Source organism: Protopterus annectens, chromosome 3.part0 (assembly GCF_019279795.1).
Source record: "Protopterus annectens isolate FY-2018-M chromosome 3.part0, PAN1.0, whole genome shotgun sequence".
Classification (NCBI taxonomy): Eukaryota; Metazoa; Chordata; order Ceratodontiformes; family Protopteridae; genus Protopterus; species Protopterus annectens.
In genome coordinates this window covers 783,365,101-783,391,366 of record NC_056731.1, presented here as the reverse complement: position 1 = coordinate 783,391,366, position 26,266 = coordinate 783,365,101, and the positions used below count along the sequence as shown (strand labels likewise).

The following is a 26,266-nucleotide window of genomic DNA, read 5'->3' as shown; positions in this document are numbered from 1 at the left end:
GATTCATGACAGGGTAGCTCAAAGGACTGTTTACCAGTATCAGGCTACGATTTGCATCCAGGGATGTGGTTGGATCTAGAACCTCAGGATACAACTTCCCCAGGGGTGAAACAGTGGTGCATATCCCCTTCCCAGCATGAGCCCCATCTGAGGCCAGCTGCTAGTTCATTCTGTAACCCTCATCTATTGAGGATGAGTTCATCACCTGTAGGGGTAGAAAGGGACACCTGAACAAACCAACTTACTTTTTAGAAGGTTCAGGCCTCTAGGCCTGATCTCTTGAGTGCTTGTGAGGTGGGCCTTTCTGCAAAGATCTCTCAACCACTGCCATCTCTGCAAAGTTAGCAAACAAATATTCCTACCATCTGTAACAAGCTGTTAGGCAGAACCTGTGGCCCTTGTGGCAGTACTGAGCATCGTGGTGTTTCCTGAAACAGAACAGGCAATACCAGTGTGGATCTTGGCTGATAATTTCAGGGCCACACAGACTATGATACTTAAGTATGCAAATGCATACCTTTTCTGATGATAGCAAAGACCAATATCAGAATTGTGTGTGGGGGTGGGGGGGGGGGGGCAATAAAAAGAAACAGATGAGGTCAGAAGGCAGAAATGCATATGTATCCCTATATCACAGACTGAATCAGATGAGCATGTGAATGACCTGAAAATAAGATTTTACTGAAAAAAAAAATAATTGCCAAATTCTGATTAGTGGAGAAGTATTACCCAACCAAGGACCCATCATTTTAGGCCATTGTCATTGGATCAACCAGTTTGTTATACTTGCGACAAGAAATGAAGATGCACGAGGTCTATGCAGTACAAACAAATACGTGCAGTGTATGTCCTTTCCAGGAAGTTGATTAACAGACACCTTAGAGTGGAGATTAATTAATTACACTCGTAAAGTGCTTGCAACCTTGAAGATTACATTTACTAACCATTTTAATTACAGTCGATGCCTGTGTTATTTCTCTGATTATGCAAGACGTCCTTTCTCTCCCTGCATTTTAAACTGCTAATATATTGGAGCAAAACTGTTGAAAGCATCTGTAATCAGAAAACTGCGCAAATTGCTACATGCAGTGTGGAACTATAGTGTTCAAAAAGAAACAGTTTGTCTAATGAGAGCTAGGAGAAATTTGTATGGTTTGAGACTTGCTCAAAGTAGTCTTGTGATCCACAGACCAAAAAAGAATTTGCCAGAAGTAAATGTCTGTGCATTCCTCATTTGGTCAAGGAAGTATGACTTCATGCATCCTTGGATCAAATTACAGAAAGGAAAGAGGTCAGCTTAATGAGGGAGAAAGTAAACAATGTGAGCACTGAGAGCAGAATGCAACTTTAAAGGATGTTTTTGTGTTAGTTGCTAAACCACACTGCTGTATCCTGTTTGGACATGTAGGTCAGTTGACAGGAGTTGTGGGACTGTTTCAAACGGTTTCAGTAAGGCATGCAGTAAACCTTATACGTATATGCAGAGCAGTTTGTATTCATTTTAGCTGGATAAGACTGCTGGACACATGTAACTCTTTTTCAGAGGTGATCCAGGAGCGCTATGTCTTTAAGTGTTTTGCTCTGAGCCACACAGTAGGCAAATTGGGTCTGAGGAAATGAAATCCAGGATTACAGAATGAAGCATTTTATCAGTTTATAGCTGTAATCCTGATTCCTGTATTGTATATCGCCTGACATTACATTTAGAAGTAAAAACTTCTGTAAGAGTGCAAGTCTGTGGACTCAGAGGTGGTATAGATCAGTGTGTGCGTGCGCCTCTGTCTGCAGAGTCTGAGGCAGCACATGCATGTTTGGAGATCTGTGCACCTGACTGACTGACTGACTGTACCATTTTTTGTTTGGTTCTGTGGGCAAAATTGAAGCTGTGTGATTTTGCAGGATGTTCCCTGTAATGTCGTTCACTGTTTGCATGTCTGGGACACCAGTAATGCTGCCAGCCATCGGAATGGTGTCACGTGGCCTTGGACTCCAGAAATAAGATGTGAAGTGTTTAGGCAATCTGGTGCTGTTTCCGGTACCAAAGAGCTCAGCCTAGCACAATACATGTTACTAGTTCCAGGCTGCAACTACATCACCCTGTAGTTGGCCAAGAACACTGCAACTCAGACTTTTATGCGCTTGTGTGTGCCTGTAATCTGCATTCTGCTGTGCAGCTTTGAAGTGGTGATTAAAAGACAATTTCATACAGATTGTGTCAAGAGTATTTAGTCATGTGATCACCTCCTTTTTTTTTTTTTTTTTTCCTCCGAAGAGTTGTATTAACTGTTTGTTTGCTGCTGGATTCTGTGATATGTCTGTCCTCCCTTACCCGTATGTTTTTTAAGTCTTTGATAAGTGATAAGGCACAGCCCTGCAGCAAGGAACACAATGTAATCTGTATACAGGGCAAATCTCAATATGCTGCCAAACTTCTGTCACAGAACTGGCACTTAAAACTGGCATGATGTGACAGTTAACTACAAGGTGGAGAGAGAGTCTAAAATCTAATGCTCCTGGGCAAAGAATATCAACATGAGTGTCATTGATATGATGAGACTGTTGCTCAGACATAGCAGTTATGAAACCCTTGACTATCACATATTGTGACAGATGGCAATCATGTATTGCTTATCAGCATTATGATTGCTATGATTCTGTTCAGTATATTCACCAACAGAATCATTACCTTTCTAAATGCTGTGTGAGAATTTCAGTTAACTAAGGCTGACAGATTTCAAATACACATGTTCAGACAAAAAAAAAAAAAAAAAAACTGTACATGAAGAGTTTAGCATCAGCTAGTTATGGCTCTGTGTTAACCCCCAGCACACTTAAGTGGGCAGCTTTACATTCTAAGGCTTACCAGTTGGCTTCTGTCTCAGTCAAACATCGCAGTATACTTTGGCACTACAGCGCTGCCACAGCAGGAGAGCTACCTGAATATGAAATAGAGTACCATACATGATATAGAAGGTGAACATTAGGCAGTGACCATGTCTGTTGCCTGACTGCGTATTACTAATGCTTTTCAACCTTGCTTACCTGGATATTTTTATAGCTTTATTTTCAGGTAAGCAACCCATAGAAATAGGAAGTAAAGTTCAAGTTTATTATTAATTTTCATTATTGTAACAGATCAAAATGATACATATATTAAAAGATATTGATGTAGTGTGCAGTCATAACACACTACTGATTAGTGTGGTACATGAATACATGAATGTCACCTATAAATGAAAATATGTTAATAGTCCTTTTCCATAGCACCAAAGCTCTGTGGTGTAAGCATATTAATTTTTACCAGTGAAATGCCTGTTTGCCAAAATCATCCACTCATACCAGTAAGTATGTCCCAGAGGCCATTTAGTCAAACTATCCACTCATTTTAGTAAGCCTGTTCAAATGATCAAATAAATCCAAGATGTAAATCGCACTAAGCAAATGTCTGTGTGCTTAAAATCAAAGCTCCCCCAAAGTTGCAAAAAGCATTCAAACCTAGCCATATCGGTGAGGCAACAAGAGTTATAGGTGATAACATAGCAGCAAAAAACACACACACACACACACACACACCTGAAACATAAGCCTGTTGGGCCTCCCAATTTGAAGTCAGATGTCATCACTTTTCATTTTCTGAACAATGTAGTTGCAGGCTAAAACAACACCTTGCATCTCATTAAAAAAAAAGCACACACAAAAATTAAACTGAGATCCACACAGTTGTTTAGCAGAAGTAGTACTAGAAGTCACCAGTAGGCAACTGGTTTAACAATAGTGGCAGCAGCAGTGACAAAAATTCAAATGACATTTCCAAAAGTACAAGTGTTAAGTATGGTCCATTTGGCAGTCGAGCACAATTCAGATAAATACAAGCAACAAAATAACCAGCACATGTGAAGGCATTTTGCCTGATGGCAGCCATCTACAGCTATCTTGGCACAAGTGTTCCAAGGGAATGTTGTAATAATGTAAGAACCTGAATGCACAAGTGGCTGGTAGCCTGCCTGCATTGCTGTTCTCCTTCGGGGTGTGTTTTCTTTCATTTATCAGTAGATGGGTGGCTTCTCCTGGCTGTCTGCCATCTCTATGGATAAAGACGGGAGGTCATCTTATTGTCATTGGCTGTCAGGCTGTTTGGGCTTCAACTGCTATAAAATATTCTGTGAATAACTTATCATTTTCCTTGCATTCTTACAAGTGTTTTACAGACAGTTATGTGTACCCTGTGCCCCCTCCCTCAACCTGTTCACTTTGACTTCTTTTGGGAGATGAAGGAGGGGACACACTGTGTTTGCCTGTTGACACTTTTATAGGAACAATTCAAGGCAAGCAATCACAAGGACTCAAGGATGCCTAGCCATATACACTGTTAAGCTGGTACACTTAAAAGTTTGTCCCTCTCTTTTTAAGCACTTAATACTCTTAGAGATGCCATGCATTTGTGATAGTGCCTTGTGTGTCTTCAGTGGCATTCATTTGACCAGCTGATCATTTGTCACCGTAACCTGTGTGTTGCTGAGCAGCTCCATACGCCTGGCAGAAATGTTGTGAAATGAGTAGCATTTGTCAAACTGACAGCTCCCAGTTGGCAGGTGCTATGTAATTATGTAAGCATTAAGTGGCTTGGTGAAAAACAGTGTAGTTTCTACTTAAAGGTTTGGAAGGCTGGTGAATTAGTTTGATAGATTGCAGCCAAGTTTTAATGCTAGTAATTGCAGGGTGCAGCACCTAAGATGTGTTAATATACAATGACATGCAGAAATAATGATTAACAGTTATTAAAAAAAACCTGAAATTCAATTAATTCTACCTGTGGGTAAGTAGTTTTGAGTGGTTCCAGTGATTCAGTTATAGTTTATAGTCCATCTGTAAATATGCAAAATCAAAACAGATTGCAGGTGGATAACAATAGGTTCGTAGACTTGGTAGATTCATAGATATGTAGTAGGCGTCAGTCATCCGAACAATAAAAGCATCGGCCAAAACACCCAACATCAGGAGTTACCTCCTTCCTCACACAAGCTAGAGCTGGGGAGAATTTGTGAGTGTCCATCTAATTGTCTGCATTATTCTTGATTGTAGCAAGTGTATTTGTTTGCTTTAATATGCAGTGGTAAATTATTCCATTAAGTCCAGAATATTTTGGGATAAGAACTTCTTGCACCAACATGCTCTGTTGTTTGAGTGGGTAAAGGTCTTTTATACGTATGCTTGAGAAACCATTAGTTCTTTGAAGATGAGATTGGGGTCACTCATGCCCCCCAAAAAAACAAAAATAGACCACTGCAGGGGGTCGTGTAAGAAAAATACCAAGAGAGGGTCGCCAGTTGGTCTGTGACTTTTTTTTTTTTTTGGTTAGGAATCACTGAGCTTTCTCCAATTGAGTGATGTGTTTCAGTAGCTACATGTCAATATTTAGTAATGAGGAGCAGTAAGTACAGTGGAAGTAAAGCTCATTTCGTCCTGGATGAGATGCCTGTGGTTATTAGTGGGCGTGGTAGAAAGATTTACTAGCTATGATGGAAACATGATGATAAAAGGATAAGTGCCTAATGTCAAATGGCACTGTCATGCTTAGAGTGATTTGGTTGTAAAAAATGCTTTACCATTGCACTACATCATTTAGTGCACAAAGTGCTAAACAACATTTTTGCAGCATTGGGAAATGTATCTGGCAGCTGATTTTGATGGAGGAAAAGTTTCTTGTGTTAATGCTTTCCCTACAATGATGCCACTGAGCTTAAAAGTAAACTTTAACCTCAGTGACATCATGGTAGTGAAAGTGCGAAGTGCGTCCATAGACTTTAATGGATGCAATACTGTGCATGGGCAGAGATCCACCTATTAAAGTCTATGGACGGAGTGCCCTCTCTGCCTACAGAGTGAACTACACTAAATTTATGTAGTCTGTGGTTTAATAAAAAAGTTTACAAAGCTTTTTATTAAAAATGGCCCAAAGAAGTACTAAATTAGAACCACACAAATGCATCTCAACACTTAACTCACTAGATTCTGCAATGCTCCTAAGATCATGACCAAATCACTTAAAGTGGTATCTCATCTACTTAGTATGAGGAGGAATTATTTCTTTTACTAGAGAAGTTATACTACATTTTTTTGTTATTTATTTTGTGGCTAGTGTCTGGGTGCTAGTTGTTTACATAGTCTAGCTTATCCTGGAACACCTTCTATATAGATGGGTGTTTAGTTTAGAACTCCAAGTTTACAGTTGTTTTATTTGGTTCAAGGGGCTGGTTTATGAGCTTGTAGTTCAAGCTGATAAATGCCAAATAGATGTGGACCCAGCACTGAGCCTTGAAGGACTCCACTTGTGAAATGTTCACTTTCCAGAGTGGAACCTAGACTCTGACTTATTCTGTCCAGTAACCAATTTGCCATGCACTTTATTAAATATGGATTGATGTTTTGGTTCACCAGTTTCTCAATTATGCCTTTTTGGGGGATAAAACTGAATGCCTTGGACAAGTGCAAGTATGTCATGTGAATCACATGACCATTTACTATTTTTACTCTTGTAATGAAATTTACAAGGTTAAAAAGGCATGACTTACTCTGACAAAGCCTAAATGATACAAATCCGAGACTAAGGTGGTCAGTGTCTTGTTTTATGCCTGATATAATGCATTCCATGACCTCTTCAGTCTTCAAAGAACTAATGGTTCCTCTAGCACACTGCAACTCTTACTGCAGAAGAAACCAGTTTCTGTAAATAGAAATTACTTGTTGCTAATGGAACCACCTTATGTAAATACTTTTAACATGCATGGAGATTTCATTGCTGTCTGTTCATGTTTTGATATTGTTTAAGACTGCAGTGTTGTCATTTATAGTCAATGTAATAACATTTCTGTATGCTTGTACCCAGGCTTTGACTGAAAAGGGTCAGTAGACCAGCTCACCTACCTGGTTATCAAGTTAATAAATAAGTAAACTTTACAAATTAGGCTGCTAATGGGTTAATAATTATTTGGGTCAATGATTGCATCTCCCCTATGGAGGGACATCATGATGACCCTCCATAGGGGAGATACAGATGTAGCCCATTGCTTGTTGTTTATCATTAAGTTTGTTTGTTTCAGAAAGGGCTACTAAGATTCATTTCTTCCAATGTGAAAGTTCGGGAGGGGAGTGAGACTGAGGAATCTGAGTGGCTGTTATGGAGAGTAAAGCAAAGTTTGCACTAAATTTGTTGAATGGGATATTATTTCTTTGGGACCAGAATCAGTGCTATTATTATGGATTAGTTTTGGACAATAAGGGTTTCTTAACTTCCTAATGTAGTACAAGCAAACCAACAATTACAGATTTAAGAAATAAAATGCAAATTACAGTGAAAGAGTACTGTAGCCTAAATGAAAAGTTCCATGAAATCTTGTGATTTCAGAACTTGGTCCATATTTTTGAATTTTCCAGTGTTTTTCCCAGAGTAATGTTGAGTAAAAGTCTCTAACCATATGTAGAATTTAACTTTGGATAAGGGTCGCAGAGATTCTCTTAAGAGTTATTAAAGGATTGTGAAGGTTTGGTTTCTAAAACAGTGAATCATTAAGAGCACTGTGGAAAGGGTGGTGGGCAGTAGCCATCTCTGAATCAATGAATTATCAGGAACCATGTGAAAAGATGCTGGCCATTGTTGGTTAGTGTTATGATGATCTGTAAGTCCAGTGATGAAAATATAATTATCACATTATAGTGGGAACAGATTACTCTATAACTGTACTATTGGCCAGTGTGGGAATATGTCACAATGAAGTTAATTCCCAAGATAAGAAGGTAATTATTCATTTATACAGGTCACTAGTTAGATAGCATTTGGAGTGATTGTGCATTTCTACCAGCTGTATAGAGGAAGACGCATCAAACTGTTGAAGGAAGTATGGAGAAAGGTAACAAAGATATTTAAGGGGTAGAAGGAAAAATGGACTAGAAGATGAGAGAGGTATGAAATTGTTTTCACTTGAACTAATAACAATGGGGAACATGGTATGAGTGTCTGAGTCACTCAAAATGGCAGGTGAGGGAATATATTTAAGGAAGCTTGGAGGAGGAGAGAGCATAATCATCAGAGTGAGGACACAAACTCCAAACTGAACATGAATAACTGTTTCTTTACTGAATTTGTAGTGGTTACTTGGAAATAAATCTAACACTGTAAAAAAAAATCAACTGATGGGGTAAGTGGAATAGTGAGAGGGTGAAGGAAGGGGAAAAAGAGGAGGTGCACTAGACTGACATCTACAGGGTAGTGGCTGTATCAGTGAGGCAAAACTAAACTTGTTTTGCCTCCTTTTTCTGGAAATTTGTATGAATTTGTAATGAGAAAACAACTGTAAATAATAGGTGTACAAAGTGGAAAGAATAGGGACAAGAACCGAAACATCACGACCACCACCGCTGTAAGCCCCTGAAGATATAATAAGGAGAGACATTACATGATGATTGTGTTCGTTTTTTATTTTTATTTACTTGCTTACGTACTCCCCTTTTGCAGATGTCAAGTCTCATTTTCTGAAATCCCCTTCCTTGATCATCAGGCTTATCACAAAACTAGGGTCACCTTCTATCCCTGTGTAGCTGGAAGACAGCAATTTTTTTTATGGTGGGATGGTTAAGTGGTGGAAAGATCACACTTTCTCAGTGCAGTGTCATCTAAGCTGCCCACAGGGATTATTTTTGCTGTAACCTCTTACTTACGTAGATTTATGGCATGCAGTGATATAAATGGAATGATACCAAAAAATGTGAAGAGAAGGGGATATTTTCATATTCTTCATTGCCACTTATTAAAAACAGATTTGTAGTTTTGTTCATTGGCTGTTATGAAACACTGAATCTAGATAAAAAGTATGCAAGTGATGTGTGAAATAACTGGCAGAACTTGATACATCTTGGTATCTCAGACCTAGCAAAGAGACTATTCGTAGGTTATAGATTTGATTTTAAGTGGTAATGTAGGACAGGTGATGACGGCATAATTGCGTTACCTGTGAATTTTGCCATATTAGCTTGCTTTTTTTCTTTTTTGAGACTACTTATTTCAAATAACAAGCATTTTCTTACAGAAATTGTTCTTTTTGCAGGGTAAAGACTTCCAGGACCATTACGTTTGATCAGTTTAAGGATGCCATTGGTGAACTTGCCAAAAAGCGTTTTAAAGATAAGAACAGCGAGGAAGCTACTCAAGAGATTTACAAGCTGATTGAAGGGAAAACACCAGTTGTATCTGGTGTAACGGTAACATAGTTCCAAACTTCTGTTTTTTTACTCTGGTTTTAGAGATGCTTTTCAAAGAGATAAGGCCCCTACAAACTTTGCTACATTCCTTAGTGTGTGTGTGTGTGTGTGTGTGTGTGTGTGTGTGTGTGTGTGTGTGTGTGTGTGTGTCTGCTTGTGGGCACACACATACATGCCTGTCACTTCTAAGATACTAATAGTAGTTTTGCAATGCCACTTTCACAACTCCATCAAAAAGCCAGACTTAATCAGAATGGCAGTTTTTTTGAGCCTGCTAGCATATGGTTTTAAGGTTAGCTAGCTTAATTTTGTTTATGCTGTTGTGATTATATGCATCATATGGACATATGTAGTAATGCTAGCTCACAAGGGCTGGTTGTGTGATTCATATCTTTTGGGGGTAACATTTCCCATTGAGCATTGTTTAATGTTTGTTTTTTTGTTATCCCTGTTACATAAAAAGGCGCGCTGTGTGTACAGGGATAAAGCCCAGAGTATGATGGCGGTAACCCAGGAGTAGTTACTGTTCAGGGTTGTCACAGAACTGACAGGGAACGATGGGCATGCTGCTATTGGGAGGTGGCCCAAGGCTGTCCATTGTCACTGTCTCTCAGAAGAGGGAGAATAACACTGTAGGAGGTGGTCCCAAGACTGGACATACAGCCACTCAGCCACTTCTGTAATGGTTGTGATTGTGAGTGCATGGCAGTGTTCACCTACCTTGGGAGAGCACTTTGGTCCCCACAGATCATCTGTCTCCCCACCCAGGATGGCTTGTTCCACTGTTGGTCAAGATTTAGTAACATCACACTGATGATTACACGTAAGAATAAAACATGCAGATGTTTTTTTTTTCCTGTGTCTGTGTCAGTGGTACTTCCCTTTGTCTTGTATCAGGGTCAGACAGAACTGTTTGTGTGACTTGGGCAGCTGTGGACTTGTAACTTGCATTATTGATGTCTTTTCATTTCAATGTTGCAGTATTCTTTACAGTAGGGATCCCCTGCCAAGGGCAGCCTGACATCCAGCCAGTATACCAAAGCCTTTAGGTTGGTTTAAGGTACACCATACCTCACACGTATGCTCCCCATGTATAGCTTAGGGCATAAAAGGTGATGTCCGGACATACCAACCTCAGAATTTCTTTGCCTCCAGTCCGAAAGCCATCTTTTGATTGTCAGTCTGAAAACCCACTTCGGATGCTGGTTCACCAAACCGTTTCAGATAAGTGCACTGTTGGGGTTTTTTGCTGTTATCTTTTTTCTTTTGCATGTTGCTTGTTGAGTTCTTGTCATCCAGCAAGGTTAAATGCCAGTTTGGGAGACAGAATCCCCATAAAGATCATCATGAGCAGTGCTTATTTTGTTTGTGTTTCCCACGACCATACGTCCTGTTCTATTTTTCAGGCTTTCATGCCAAAGTCTCTCCGTAGTTAGCTTTCCTCTCTGCCCTTGTACTTGAAGAATCAATGTTTCAAGCTTTTAGTGAAAAATACCTTGAAAGGAACTTTCCACTCCAAGGGTCAGCTGTCCATGGAGAAAAAGGCCAAAAAATCTAGCTCTGATTCTTCCACAGTTCCACCTCCACCAGATGTCTCTCCTGAGGCTAATGAAAGCCCGGAGGATTGCCCAACTATTGCCCAACTCCACCGATGGATTCCTCTACCGTCACCAGTTTGGAGGCTGGTATGGATCGAAGCTCTTGCATGTCCTTGGAGGCCTTGCAGATGTCTGTTTTAGATGTGCAGGAAGAACCGTGTCTTGATTATTTCCAAAAAACCTTGGGGTGTTCATCAGATTCTGAATATAGAAGAAGTTCTGCCTACAGTTATTGAATGCCATCCAGGGTCTGAGCCTTCTAAATTTTACAAGGAGGATGTCCCTTTCAAAAAGAAACAAAAAACAAAGCAGGTTTCTCTAGCTTCTAAGGGCCCTCAGAGTGAATGGCAGAATTTCACTGAGGGGTTGTTTAATGCCCTTATGTCTTTGAAACCTCCTCATGGAGTTTCTGTTCAGAACAGGATTCCTCGGATGAGGAGCTGGATTCAGATGAAGAGTCCCTCGTTTATTCATCTCAGATTCCCTGTCCTTTGAACTATGGGTTGGAGGAAGAGGAGTCCAAAGTCCTGACACTTTTTGAGGAGATTTCTCTTGGGGGCACAATTTCTAGAATGACGGAGTTCTTTAAATGATGTGGTGCTCAGGTTTCTGAGGTCCAGAAGAGGTACTATGAGCTTTAGCAAGTGGACTTTCCTAGACCTTCTGCTGTTCCTCCTGTTTGGTTGCATTGTTGGATGCCTTTTTTACTGCAGCTAAGGTCCCAGATTCCTGACCCCCAAGAAACCTGATATGTTTTATAGGGTGCCAGAGGCCTGCAGATGTCCTGCTAACCCATCTGAGGTGTCTGTGGCATCTGACAAGCCATCTCAGTTACTGCCTTCTACAAAGTGACTTCCTTCTGTTAAAGATAGCAGAACTATGAAAAGGCAAGGTAATAAGGTTTATATCTCTACTACCTTGGCTTTTAAGGTTATCAGTTATCAGACCCATATGTCCAGATATATTCTGGCTCTTCTTTCTCAAGCCTGTCAGGTAATTTCTGATCTCCCTGACTCTGAAGGGAATTCAACTTCTCTTTCCCTGATAGGGACTTCTTCCCAGGTGGCTCGTCATTCTATTAAGTTTAGTTATGATCCAGCAGAGGCTTCTTCTTGAGCTGCTGCATTTGGCTGTGTAATTAGATATTCCTGGCTTCGGCTTCAACCTTTGCCTGATGGTGTTGAGGCTAAGTTGATGGATGCTCCTCTACACAACAAACACTTGTTTGGTGAAGCTGCTGATGATTTAAGTCTCTTCATGGTAAGGGTGAGTCCTTGCAGGAACTTAAACATGTTTTTGTTCTCCTGTGCCTAAATTTCGGAGAAATTACCCTAATAAGCCTGACTTTGTTTGTAGGCAGTGTCACCCTTCCCCAAAGGTGAAAAAAGTGGGAAGCAGGCTCCTTCTGCTAAAGCTATCCAGACTATTGTGACTCACAATTCTGCTTTTCCTGACAAACCAGGTGCTGTCTGACTATCCTGTTCTTCTCAGCTACATTCCTCTTTCAGTTCATCTTTCTCCTTTCCCTTCCTGTCTGGTTAAAGATTACTCAGGATTCCTGGGCTCTGTCCATTATGCACCTAGGGTATTTCATGGTCAGGAAATCTCTTCCCTTTAATGGGCATTCCTCACCCTCCTTGGAAGCAGTTGGTCTTCTTCCCAGGGGTGTTTCAGAATCTTTTTACTCAGGGAACTATTCAGGAAGTTCCAGTTTCCCAAAGGGGGAAGGGACTTTACACCAGGATCTTATTAAATCCCAGGAAAGAGGACACCAGGAGACCTTTTCTGGATCTCTCTCTTACCTAAATACCTTTCTGAAGGTCCCTTCTTTTCAAATATTGTCCCTTCAGACCTTGTTCCCTCTGCTGCTTCCTCAGACTTTTCTAGTGTCTCTGGATCTCAAGGATGCTTACCTTCATATCCCTATTCATCCCCTTTTCAGGAAGTTTTTACATGTCTGTGTTGCTTCCTGGCATGTTCAGTTCTCTGCTTTGCCCTTTGTCCTTTCTACTGTACTGAGGGTACTCACTAAATGCCTCACTCCTGTGATTGCTTTTTGCAGGCTAAGGGGATCCAAGTTCTTCCCTACTTGGAAGACCTTCTGTTTCAGGCATCCTCTCCAGAGATATAGTTGCAAAATCTTCATTTTGCCATCTCCTTCTGCAAAGCCTAGGGTTCACTAGAAATTTCAAAAAGTTCTTTCTGACTCCTTCACGGGATCTTTTCTTTTTAGGGTGCAGGATCCAGACTGTTCCAATGCTGGCATCTCTACCTCCTCCCAAAGCCCTAACTGTTGCTTCTTTCTTTCAATCCTTACTTCTGCTGGCTTCGGTAACAACTAGGGCATTTTCTGAGAGCTCTGAGGGTTCATGGACTCCGCCACTCCTATGCTGTTTGCCAGGCTCCACATGTGAAAACTTCAGTGGTTTCCAAATTCAGTTTGGCTTCAGCATTCTCATCCCTTCAATTTCGTAGTTTCTCTTCTTCAATGTCTCAAGATGAAACTTCAGTGGTGGATTCAGAAGCTGACTCTCAATCCAGGCCTCCCTTTTCAATCACCTCTTCCCTCTCACAAGCTGTTCACAGATGTGGGCTCCCCAAAGGTACAGATCGCCTCGTCAACAAAAAGGCCACATCAATGTCAAAGAAATGAGAACTCTTCTGCTGGCTCTTCAGGCCTTTTATCCTCTTTTCTCCCCAGGACCTCTCAACATGTTTACAGACAATACCACAGTGATGTGGTATGTCAACAAACTGGGAAAAGATCTTATTTTCTTTGCCAGTTGGCACTCCTAGGGTGGGAACTAGCTGTCCAGTATCAAGTGACACATGGGGCAGTTTACATTCCCTCGGGTCAAAACATTAAGGCAGACTTTCTGAGCATGTCCATAATTCAATCCCACTTATAAGTGCTTCACAAGGATGTGTTTCTGGACATTGTCCACAAGTGGGCTACTCCTCAAATAAATCTTTTTGCCTCCCCTGTGAACAGACGGTCTTCGCTCTTGTGCCAGAGTCGAAGGTCCTCTAGTTTGGAAGCTGGAAGCACTCTCTTTTTCTTGGTAGTGGATGTTTCTTAATGCCTTTCCTCCCCTTCCCCTTATTCCAAAAGTCCTCTTCAAAATACAACAAGATGCTCCCAAAACCTTATTGGTGACTCCCTTTTAGCCAGGACAGCATTGGTTCCCTTCTCTTCTACATTTAGCCAAGGGCAATTATCACAAGTCACCTCACAGGATAGACCTACTCACACAAGACAAGGGCTCTCTCATCCATCCCTACCTGTCTATTCTTCAACTGACACTGTGGGCAACAGGATTTTGATTCTACAGACACCTTTTTTCTGAGGGCATGCTTAGAGTCCTGCAGGAGCCCTGGAAACCCACTACCAGGAAATCCTACTTATCCAAACGGAAGAGGTTTTCTGTTTGGTGTCGTACTCATAAGGGTCCACTTTTTGTGGATGTTCCTTTGGTTCTCTCATCTGTGCGAACTGCTCAATGCTGGATTGACTTATTCTTCAGTTAAGGCCCACTTATCAGCTATCTCTGATTGTTTGTTTCTCTTCCCTGGGATCTTAATTTTGTTTTAGCTAAAATTGACCCAGGCTCCTTTTGAGCATGATGCTTCAGCTTCCTTATAGCATTGTTCTTGGAAGATTGTACTTTTGTTAGCCCTTACTTCTCTGCCAGATGGGTATTTGAGCTACAAGCCCTTATGGCTTGCCCTCCTTTTTATGTTCCATAAGGACAGGCTGTCCCCTCGTACTACCTCTCCTTTTATGCCCAAGGTGGTGAATGAGTTGTTAATCAATCTGTTCATTTGCCCACTTTTCTCTTCTCTGCAGTCAGTAAGAAGGTGCTGCATACATTGGATGTGCACAGATTTTATTTGGAGAAGACTAAGGGTTTTCATAAATCTGATCAGCTCTTTGTTTCCTTTAATCCTAGGTCTTTACGATTGGCTGTGTCCAAGCAAACTATTTCTTCATGGATTTCTAAGGCTATCAATTTTTGTTAATCCTTTCATGGTAAGAATCCAAAAATAGCTGAGAGAGGCAACACCACAGCAGATATTCCAAAAGAACAAACTTTTAATCCACAGATATAAAAACAGTGAGCGCTTTCACGTTATCACAATGTTTCATCAGATGATGTGATAACGCTCACTATTTTTATATCTGTGGGTTAAAAGTTTGTTCTTTTGGAATATCTGCTGTGGACGTTGCCTTTCTCAGCTATTTTTGGATTCATACGTTTTTATTCTGAAGGGCACTTCATCCAGGACTGTTTGTGTGTTTTCGTTACTTTCATGGTAAGAGCCTTTCTTCTTCTGTTAAGGCTCAGTATACTAGAGCTGTGGCTTCTTCTGGTGCTTTTTTCAAGAGTTGGGTACTATTCTTGAGGAAGCTCACATTTACCAAGCACTATAAGTTGGATGTGATATCCAGAGCTAGAGCTGGCTTTGCCTGTGCCGTTCTCCATGGGTTCCTGGAGAGCCATTCTCCTCCCTGTCTTCTTTCTGAGCTTTGCCATCCTCCATATTGTAAAGAATACTGCAACAGTGAAATGGAAGGACATAGTACAGTTGTGTAAATCTTAACCATAACAGTAGATGTCATCCTCTTCACTGTTGCAGTATTCACTCCCTCCCTCCGGTTCTTTTCTCTTCTGGATGTACTGGTTGCCTCTTTTTTTCCCCTTGGACTGGCGTTCCTATTGGGGCTCTCAGTTCTGAGGATAGCATGTCTGGACATCACCTTTATGCGCTACACTATATGCGGGGAGCATAAGTGTGATGTACGGCATACCTTAAAACAACTTAAAGGCTTTGGTATAATGGCTGGACGTCAGGCCGCTCTTGGCAGGGGATTCCTGTTGTAAAGAATACTACAACAGTGAAGAGAAGGACATCTACCATTATGGTATGATCTTACACAACTCTACTTTCTTGCTGTCAGCAAGCCAGTAAATAAGCTATGATCCCAGATAAAGATCTCCTGATCCATCCAGCTTTGTAGCCATCCTGCATTTCCTTCTAATCTGTTATGTTACATTATTTGAAACCTTATTATAATTGTGTTTGTCTGTGTGAGGGCTTTCTTGAATTCTGCTGTAGTGTTTACCTCCGAGGTATTAAGTGGAAGACTGTTACATATAGCCACAACTCCTTTTGTGAAAAGAAAGTGTTTCAGATGGATTCACTTCAGAAGCTCAAAATACTGAAATCTCGAATTTCAGTATCTCGAGCCCAAGAAGTAGAATCCACAAAACAAAGAAAACTAAAAACCGCGAAATTCAAAACCTTGAATACTGGAAGTTTTGAATTTCACGGTTTTACTACACACACACACACTATCCACCACACAAACACACACAATCACTCTACTACATGAAAACAGGGGGCAAGCCCCCCTGCACCTCCCATGTGGGGGGCTGCGCCCCCACACACCCCCTACTTAAATATTCTCACTCTGAGGTCGCACTACATACAAACACACACAAAACACCACCACACAATCTACTTTCTCTTCACACACACACATCACAGCAACAAAACACACTGACACACACACCACAGCCCCTACCCAAACCCCTTAACACACACACACACACACACACACACACACACACACACACACACACTTACCTGAATACATAACCATAGCGGAACTTTAGAAGCGCAAAATTCAAAACCTCCGGTATTAGAGGTTTTGAATTTCGCACTTCTAAACTTTCGCTATTATATGGATTCGGCTTCTTGGGCTCGAAATACTGAAATTCGAGATTTCAGTATTTCGAGCTTGTGAACGGAACCCGTTTCAGAGTCATTCCATACTGTCTTGTATTATATCTCTTTAAATCCTAGAAGTGATGCCCTCTCTGGCTTCCAGTAAGATAAATGAAAATGTGCTTCATTCTTGTTTCTTTCCACAAAGTATGCATACAAAGCTCTTTTAAAATAACACATTTTTGGGTAATTATGCCTTTTCCTATGAGTCACAGTATCCTTAGCCTTCCTTTCTGTCTTCATACCAGTGACTGATGAACTTTAAGCTACCTAATGTAAATAAAACCCATTTTTGTTGATGTTTTCACCACTCCCATAATGTGTCCAACTTGGTTTTTCATATCTAAACTAATGCTTGCTTTAATATAATTTGGTAGTCTATTCCATGTGTCAGATACTCTGCAAGGGAAACAGTTAGTACATCTATCATTCCTGTGTGGTCTTACTTGTTTAATTTCTCCAAGTCTTTTGGGTTTCTAATACCATGACAGGAACAAACCCCATTCCTAAGTCAAAGTATGATTAAAGTTCATGAAATTAGTATTGTTTCAATCTTTGTCAGCCAGAAATACTCTTTGCAGCACCTGCAATGTGCCCAGTAATGACTCCTCCTGCAATTCGTACAGAGTTTGTGTCGGTAACCTATCTAAATAAGATTGTAGGTTCTTTTTTATAAGACCCGTTGCTCCTACTACTATTGGAACTGTCTGGGTATCTTTCCTCCACATTGCTGTCGTTTCTGCCTGCAAATCCTGATATTTTATGACTTTGTGTCTGTACGCAAGACACTGTAGTCAATGGGTGTAGTAATTTCATTGATCATTGCTGCTTTTTCCTTCTTTTCATGGACCACATCTGGTTTTCTTGCATCTATCTTTTGAACTCTTAGTAATGGGTGATCCCATGTGATTTAAACTTCATCATTTTCTATGATGATGCTTTGTGGCTCATGTTTCCAGTGTTTTTCAGCTACTTCAGTATTATAATATTTGCACAATCCACAGTGCAGTGGTCTTGCCAAATTATGTCTTTCAGTATACAGTCCTCCTGCCATTGGTATATCACAACCAGCAACAAGTTGTGCAACTGTTTCCAGTTTTGTTTTACAAAACCTACATTTTTCTGTTTTTCCCACATGTTCAGTTGACTTTGTAAACCAACGTGTATGTAGCCCAGTATCTCAGGCTGCCAATATTATTCGTTCATCTTTTGGTTTGAATTCACCTCTCTCTCTAATGATTCCTGCATTCGATCCTGTTCAACATGAGGTTCTTCCTGTTTTCTATACTTGCAACTATATTTATGCATTTTCCACATTTCTTGTCTTCTCATCTGATCCTTTACCTTATATTCTTTCTTTTGCTTTTCTTTTTTTTGGCACATTCATTTGCTGCCGGATGTTTATCTACTTCTGGTTTGGTTTCCATTCCTGCTTGACGCTGATATGCTTCTGCTAGACTAAGAAGGGTCAGATTTATTCTCCTCATATTTCAAAACTTTTACTATGTTTGGGTCTTCTGAGGTCAGCAGATATGTATGCAGTCCCACAATTGCAGATCTATACATGCAGTCAATTTCAAGTAGACCCATAACTCCTTTGGAACAGGGACTATGTAATCTTGGTATACACTGATTTTTATAAATCATTTGATGAGCATGAAGCATCCTTCTTGGTTTACTGTCCAACCTATCCAACACCTTTTGGGGTCAGTCAGTCACTCCAAAACTAAGTTAGGACAGGAAGAGCAAATTGGTTTATAGCTTGAATTTTGTTCCTAGATGTCAGTGCAGTTTTCAGAATAAATTGAAGTTTTCTAAAATATTAATTACTATGTTTTATTCATATTTGTTCATGTTTTACTGTTGATTCTTCAACAATTCCTAAATATTTATACACTCTCTTGCTCAAGTTCTTTATATCCCATTCTTGTCCCAAACTTGGTCCTGCTGTTTTCCTGCTTTAAAGGTTGCTTTTGCACATTTATCAAGACTAAATTACATTCTTATATCGTCTGAAAAAGTTTTGACTACTTGCAGTTGTGCTTTCAGTTCCTGTTCTGATGAGCTATACAGTTTTAAATCATTGACAAAGAGAAGATGAGAAGTCTTTACACTTTGTTGCTTTCTGGGAGCCAAATTATAGCCATGACCTAATCTGTTAAGCAGACAGCTTAATGGGTTAAGGGTAAGGCAAAAGAGCAGTGGTGACAGAGAGTCACCCTGGAATATCGCCCTTTGGATTTTTATCCCTAGAATAATAAATTGTCCTTTATCATGGTTTAACTGCCAAGTGGTTTGCCACTGTTTCATGGTTGCTATGATGTAGTTTCAGTGTAGGCTGTATCTCATACATTTTAAGCACTCTCTTATCCATGAATGTGGAAAACTGTCAAATTTTTTTTTGTAGTCAGTCCATACTTAGATTCTTCCCCTTTTTACAGTTCTCCACTATGACTTTAACAACAAATGATCCTTTGTTCCATATGACTTTCTTTTATTGCCCTTTTTTTCTATTGCCATAATTGAGTTTTCTTCTAAATGACTATAAACTGTCAGCATCAATTCCAGTGTATAGTTTATATGTTGTCGGAAGGCAAGTTATTGGTCTATAATGTTTAGAGTAGTTTGCAGGTTCTCTCTTAAGTAGGAGTATTTTTTCCTGTTAGCCAGGTTGGTGTCTTTCTGCGTGCATATATAAATAGTTCTTACTCATAGCTAAGTCTTCATGCAAAGACGTTAATACTTTTACCAGAAGTTAGGTACTGCAATCTGGGCATGGGGTTTTCCAATTAGAGGCTTTTCTTAACTTTGTTTCAATCTGATTGGCTGTTACTTCATCCCATTTCATATCCTGTAACTTTGAACTTCTTATTCTTTCTTTTACTTCTTCTAACCATTTAGTATCTTCATGCTCCACAGGAACTTCATAAACCCTTTTCCAAAATGTATCTATTTCTTTTTTTTTTTGTGGTCTTCCAATTCCTTTTGCCTTGTTTCCCCATGCTCCATAAAAAAAATTTGGGGTCATCAGTAAATTGCTTATTTTGTACTTTTCCTTTATATTTATCTGTCTATCTTCTAAATTTTTCTGCCTGTGCTGATATTTTTAGTTTATTATTTGTGGTAGTGCATGATAAATCCTGATTTGTTATACTACTGCACAATGCTTTTATCACGTCTGTCTTTGAGTATTTTTGTTCTGTTCCCTCTTCTATACTCTTCTAACAGTGACACTTCTTGTCCTAATTGCTTTATAGTTTTCTCTATTTGAAAATTCCATGATGATATTCAATTTCTTCCCTTCCATTCACTTACTACCCTGTGTTCTTATGGTAGAATTTTATCTATTCAGCTGCACAGTAATATATCCTGTTTACTTCTGTTATATCACATGGATCTCTATGGACACATTACTGTGTTCATTTGTTTTATCAAACTTCTAGCTTTTAATTTTATTGACCTTGGGCAGTCTATTTCTTTCATTGATCTTAATATGTCTAGCTATCTCTGTTAAATCAAGCAACTCTTTTGTCAGCTTATTTTCTTCTAAATTGAGAGCACATTTTTTGTTCTCCATTTTCTGCAGGCATTCTATAGAAAGCTTTATACCATCTTCCTGTGGCACATTCTCATCCTGTCATCCGTTGCTCTGTTATACGGGAACTCACTAGCCTATCAGTCTTCATTATTGACTGCGTCAGAGTTGCCACAGTTTCCTGTTCCTTCCCTTACTGTCCAGCTTCAGGTAAACGTTTATACTGGTTTCCTGTGTAATACTCCAAATTATCTACATATGGCAGAATGACTGATTGCTTCCCTTTCCACTGGTTTCTCCTTAATTTGGATGTCTATTGCTCTACTCTGTTGTGATGCTTTTTGAGTTAAGATTTTCGGGTCTATATTAGAAACTCGAAGTTACTGAACTTCGATTACAATATGGTCGACACCATATGATCGAAGTTCAGTAACTCTGAATATGTAATAAAAAAAAAAGGAAAGGAAATAAAAGTAAGTGCTGTAAGCGGGGGGGGGGGCTTGCCCCCACACCCCCCACTACAAATATACCAATTCCGAGATTGCGCTACAGTGTAGGAAATGGACATTTTCAGTTTCTGCATTGTATTGCGCTGATGTGTGATCTCGGAGTTGGTATATTTAAGTAGCGGGGGTTGCAGAGGTGCTTGCCCCCCTGCTTACAGCAATTAGTTATCATTCCTTTTTTTTTAATTACGTATTCGAAGTTACTGAACTTCGATCATATGGTGTCGACCATATGGTATTCAAAGTTCAGTAACTTCGAGTTTCTAATATCGACCCAAGATTTTCTACATTGAATCCTTCACTTTGCAGGTACTCCATAACGTCAGTTTCTATTTTTTAACTTCTCCATTACTAATCTTCTTTTCTGCTTTTCCTCTTTGTCTTCTTATTTTTTGTATTGTAAAGTTTTCCATGTCTGGATGCCTTTGCCAGTATTTCTCTTCAAATATCTTTGTTGCTGCTGCTTTTGTATTGACTAGTTTTGCTTTCTCCTTTGCATAAATATTACACCATATTAAATCTCTTTTTCTTTCCTGTGTCCATATTCCTTCTTTAGATGTCTCCTGATCTTCCTGTTTCTCCTTATTTTGGGGACTCGTTCCATCATGCTGTGATGTAACCTGTGTTAGACCTTCTACACCAAATCCTTCACTTCGCCGGCATTCCATAACTTCAGCTTCTATTTTTTAACTTCTACGTTACTAATCTTCTTTTCTACATTCTCTCTTTGTGATATTATTTTTATTGTGAAATTTTCCATACCTGGATGCCTTTGCCTATATTTCTCTTTGAATATCTTTGGGGCTCCCTTTTTTATATTGATTAGTGTGGCTTTTGGCTTTGCATAAATATCCATTTCAAATCTCTTTCTTTCCCATGCCCATATTCTTTTTTATACTTTTCAAAAATCTCTAGGTTTTGTTGTTTATATTTTCACACTTTCTCAGATGCTTCTTTTTCCAAACAGATCAAAATTTCTTGGTCTGTGTATAATATTTTTTCACAAATCTGTTGTATTTATGAACACATATTTTTATTTGAAGCTTCTGACAGTTTTTCTTGTTGAAGTATTTTTCTTTCCTGTAATTTCTGTCTTAATCTTTTTGTATATCTTGTGTCTGGAAATTCTGGGCTTCTTGCTTAATAGTAACAGTACAGAATTTCTTTCTTATCCGCAATTGTCCACTCTGTCATCTTTGTGACTCTTCTTTGGCCCATCGGTTTTTGTGATTTTTGTGGACTGCTACTTCCTTCAGCAGGGGGGGGGCATCCTCTTCCTGAGCTTGGTCTGGCCCCTTTCTAGGATTGTTTCCGTGTTTTGAGGATTCTATACTGTCATTTTTTTCAAGTCCTGGCACCAGCGCGCCTACCAGGATTGGGCACTTTTTTATACTGGGTCTTGTACACCCACCTATCCTTTTTAATTTTTGACCTACTTATGTTCATGATATATGCTGTATAAAATACAGTCTATATATCAGTGTCGTCTTGGTGAGATTTTTTGAAAAAACGGGTCTACCTCATGAAGGTACTCACCAAGACTTGAGGATTAATTCAATTTCAGCAGTACTACTGTCCTTTGCTTACTGACTTCTGGGTCCATTCGGACACCTGATGATTCTCTACTAATTTTCTGTTATGCTCAACAACTTTATAAAAGTTTTCTTCAGATTTTTCTGTTTAAAAAAAGTTTTTATTTGATTTTACATATTCCAACAATAATTCAAAAAATGTGAGGAAAAAACATTAGTACTTTTCTAATAGATCATTAAATTTCTGCCAGGCTATGTGTTGATGAGCTAGATTTCTAGTTCTCATTTTTATGGTCAATAATTCATTTTTGCAAACAGATTTGGCTAGACAGATAAATTCACTAGTAAAAATGAGAGTAGTTTTACATTTCCAGTTTTTATTTATAACTTTCCTAACAATAGCTAGGACAGACCAAAGAAGAGGTATTTGCGATACTGGAATAGCATCTGGTACTGGAGCATTGAACAAAGTCAAGGAATCTGTAATAGTACACTTAGTTGACCACAATGCTTGTCAAAATTTATTTACTATTTTATTTTACATGTGTTCACTGGGAAAATCCAACTGGGCATGCATCCCATTTTCAGTGGAGGCCCAGTAAGAAAAGCTTCACAAAGATTAGTACAGCAAATACAAAACACGTTAAAGTACAGTAAACAGTCAAAAGTTAAAGTCCAGTTTCAAGGCCAAGAAAGGAGCAAAAACTAAATATACTGTAAGGAGCACAGTGTGCTACAATAAAAAATACAGTTGAAAGGACATTTTGTTCAGTCATTTGGTTACATTCATCAGTGGCTAGTACAGTTAACACACATTGATTTAGAGTATAGAAAGGATTTGTTGCAAGCTTTCATAGAAGGTTAAGGTATGATATGATCTAATTAAATGAAGCTATCCAGGGTCAGAACAATTACATAACCAAGAACTATGTAAATGGGACCCGGAGGATTTTTTGAAATTATTTTTGTTTTCCGTGGTCCTAATATCTACAGGGATGGTATTCCATGCTTTTGCAACAGAAATGTAAAACAAGGAGTCCCCAGAGCTATTGTTCGTTTTACCTATGTCAGCCAGTGCTTTATTGGCGAATCTTAATAGGCGTTTGGTGAGAGTAGATATTAAGTACATCTTTAAGAGCAGGAACTCTGTCGGGACAATTTAGAATTTGGTGGGCTATTGTAAGCTGGTTATATGTGAGCAGGCTGGGTAATTCTAGCCAGGATAGTTGCTTGATTGCTCTGCAGTAATGTGTCCTGAAGGGTGAGTTAGCAAGCCTAGCTATTTTATTGTAGTGGGTGTTTAGTTTGTTAAAGTCTGCTTTGTTTAGGTTGATGAACATGGGGGAGGCATAGTAGAGTGTGGATATTAAGTGGAATCTTGCGATGATGGCTTTACTGTCATTGGTGAGGTACTTTTTGCATCTGTATAGGGTCCTTTATGGACTTTATTGTGCATATCGAATTTCATGTTGTGATCTATGATAACCCCTAGAAGTTTGGTATATTGGACAAGTGTGATAGAAGGGTTATTGGCTGAGAATATTTTGAATGGTGGTATGGAATCTAAGGCTCTATTGGAATAGAATATCATTAGTTGTGTTTTATTAGGGTTAGGTATTAGTTGAGAATTGGCTAACCAGGTTTCAACAGCGGTAAAGGACTCTTGTGTCAGTTCCTGAAGTTGAGGGAGTGATGGGGCAGAGCAGATTAGACGCATCTGCATACTGAACTAGAGTGGTGTGCTGGGTAGCTTTATGGAGTTGTTTGATGAATATGTTAAAAAGAGGAGGTCCAAGAATGGATCCTTGGGGGACCTCTAGGGTGACAGGTAGGAGGAGAGATGAGGAGTTTTTCCTTTTTATTGCTTGTTGGCAGTTGGTTAGATAGTTTTGAAACCACGCTAATGTGGAGTGGCTGAGATTAAGATTGGAGAGAGCAGAAAGGAGTTTGGGATGGGAGACTGTATCGAAGACCTTGGAAAGATCTAGAAATACATTGGATACTAGGTTACCATTGTTCCGATGTTAGTTTACTGAGTTTGTAAAGCTGATAAGGGCAGTGGTAGTACTGTGATTGGGACGGAATCCATGCTGGGTGTAGGTTAGCAATTTATTAGTGAGGAGATAGTGCATTATTTGGGAATGTATGCATTTTTGAGGATTTTAGATAGGGGATAGAATGGCAATTGGACAGTAATTAGATACATCCACGGAGTTACCTTCTTTGTGGAGTGGTATTATATGAGAAATTTTTGTGGAGTGGTATTATGAGAAATTTTCCACAGGGAAAGAACACATTGTTCTGATAATATTATGGTTAATGAGCATGGAGACTGGGTAAGAGATGGCTTTGGCTGTGATCTTTAGATATTCTGCTGGTAATTTTTCAGTGGCCAGGGCTGTGGGTTTAAGTCTATTTATATATTGTGCTAGTTGAGACATGCTGTAAGGAGAAGATGTTTTGGTCTGCTGGTACAGAAGATAGGTTTGGATCTGCTTCTAAAATCAGTCCAGAAAGATGACACTAGGTTGCATTCTGTGATCACATGAACCCAGTCTGCATCAAGGGCTTCATTGCATCTACAGCATTTTATTTTTTTTCTGATTTATATACAACAGCAATTTTCTGGGGTGTCAGAAAAATTCTGTGTAAAAATTTCCATGTATAAATCTTCCAGTATAGACATTATCTAAAATCTGCAGGAAAATCAAACTTCTTTCTTTTCTCAGAAAATTCTTTATTTTTGTCGATTAATTCCAGTATGACAATTCAAGGGGAATTAATTCAGTTCTAATAATTTTATATATGATCGACAAGTATGACTTTTATATGGATTATTATTTATATTAGAAAAGAAGTCTAGGATTTTTGGAGTAGTTTTAGTTTGTATGTCTAATGCTATTTTAATTTTGTTTTGAATATATTCCTTGCATGTTTATATATCTAACCAACTATTATTTTCGAGACAGTATATAGCAATCACATAATCATCTGAGTGTATTTTATTCCTGTTCAGAAATTGATGCCAATAAATTAAATTACTGTTCTTTAAGTCCTTGTATTAAAATATAGTAAGCATCCATCTGTGAAAGTTATAGGAAATATTAGTAGATCTTTGATTAGATAATTCAAATTCATAAATCTCTTGAATATTAATGGAACTTCGTTTATGAAAGGATACAGAGTAAACATATATGTTTTTCATTTAATATATAATCTTTTAAAAGCCAAAAAAAGGTATTGATGTCTAAATTTATATGTTTCTATTCTAGATTTGTTATTATCTATTAGTATATGTTCATGCATTGTAATATTACTTTAATAATTACAAATTTAGAATACAAGTCAGTATTGGGGAAACCAATGCCTCCCTGCTCCCAACTTTTGATGTACCAGTTTAGGAAGATTCTTGATCTTTTGGGATGCCATAAGAACTTTAGTAAAATAGTGTTTTTTTTTTTTACTTTTTTAGAAGGGCAAAGAATTATTAACTAACTAAAGAATAAGATTTTTGTTAAGATTATCATTTTGATTATTGTAAGTCTCTTCTCAAATGTTAAAAATAATTCCAGTTGTCTGTTAATTTGGATAATGTATCAATTAGGTTTTGGTAGTTAATGAAATTTGATTTTTATTATTAGTCTCAGTAGTAATTCCTAAGTATTTTAACTGCAAATTGTTCCAGTCATTTTTTTTGTAAAAGTTTAACTTAGTGGTTATGTCTTTGTTTATAAACAAGGGTTTTGTTTTATTGTGATTAAATTTCACACCCAAAATATTTTCAAAATTTTCCATAGAGCTAACTATGAGATCCAGATAGAATTCAGTATTACCACTAGTCAGCAAAAAGTTGAACTTTAGAAGAAATTTTCATTTATTTTAAAACCTTTAATGTTTGTTGCATCTTGTATAGTTAGAAAACGGCTCTATAATAAGTGCAAATAGCAGAGAGGAAAAAGGGCATCCCTGTTTGGTACCTTTTAAGATAACCAGAGGGGCTAGATACATAGGAGCCTATTTTGGCCGGAAATTGAGTCGTCATAAAGCTTT

At 38.8% G+C, this 26,266-nt stretch overlaps 1 protein-coding gene across 2 annotated transcripts in view; it reads left to right on the top strand.

Annotated features, from left to right (window-relative positions):
• The window catches only part of LOC122796554 (tubulin polymerization promoting protein), a 739,680-nt gene that overhangs the window by 678,237 nt on the left and 35,177 nt on the right, over positions 1–26,266 (top strand). For both annotated transcript variants that reach the window (XM_044065128.1, XM_044065127.1), the window contains exon 3: positions 9,102–9,255. In XM_044065128.1, coding sequence (XP_043921063.1) covers positions 9,102–9,255 — 154 coding nt within the window. The remainder of the gene's footprint in view (positions 1–9,101; positions 9,256–26,266) is intronic.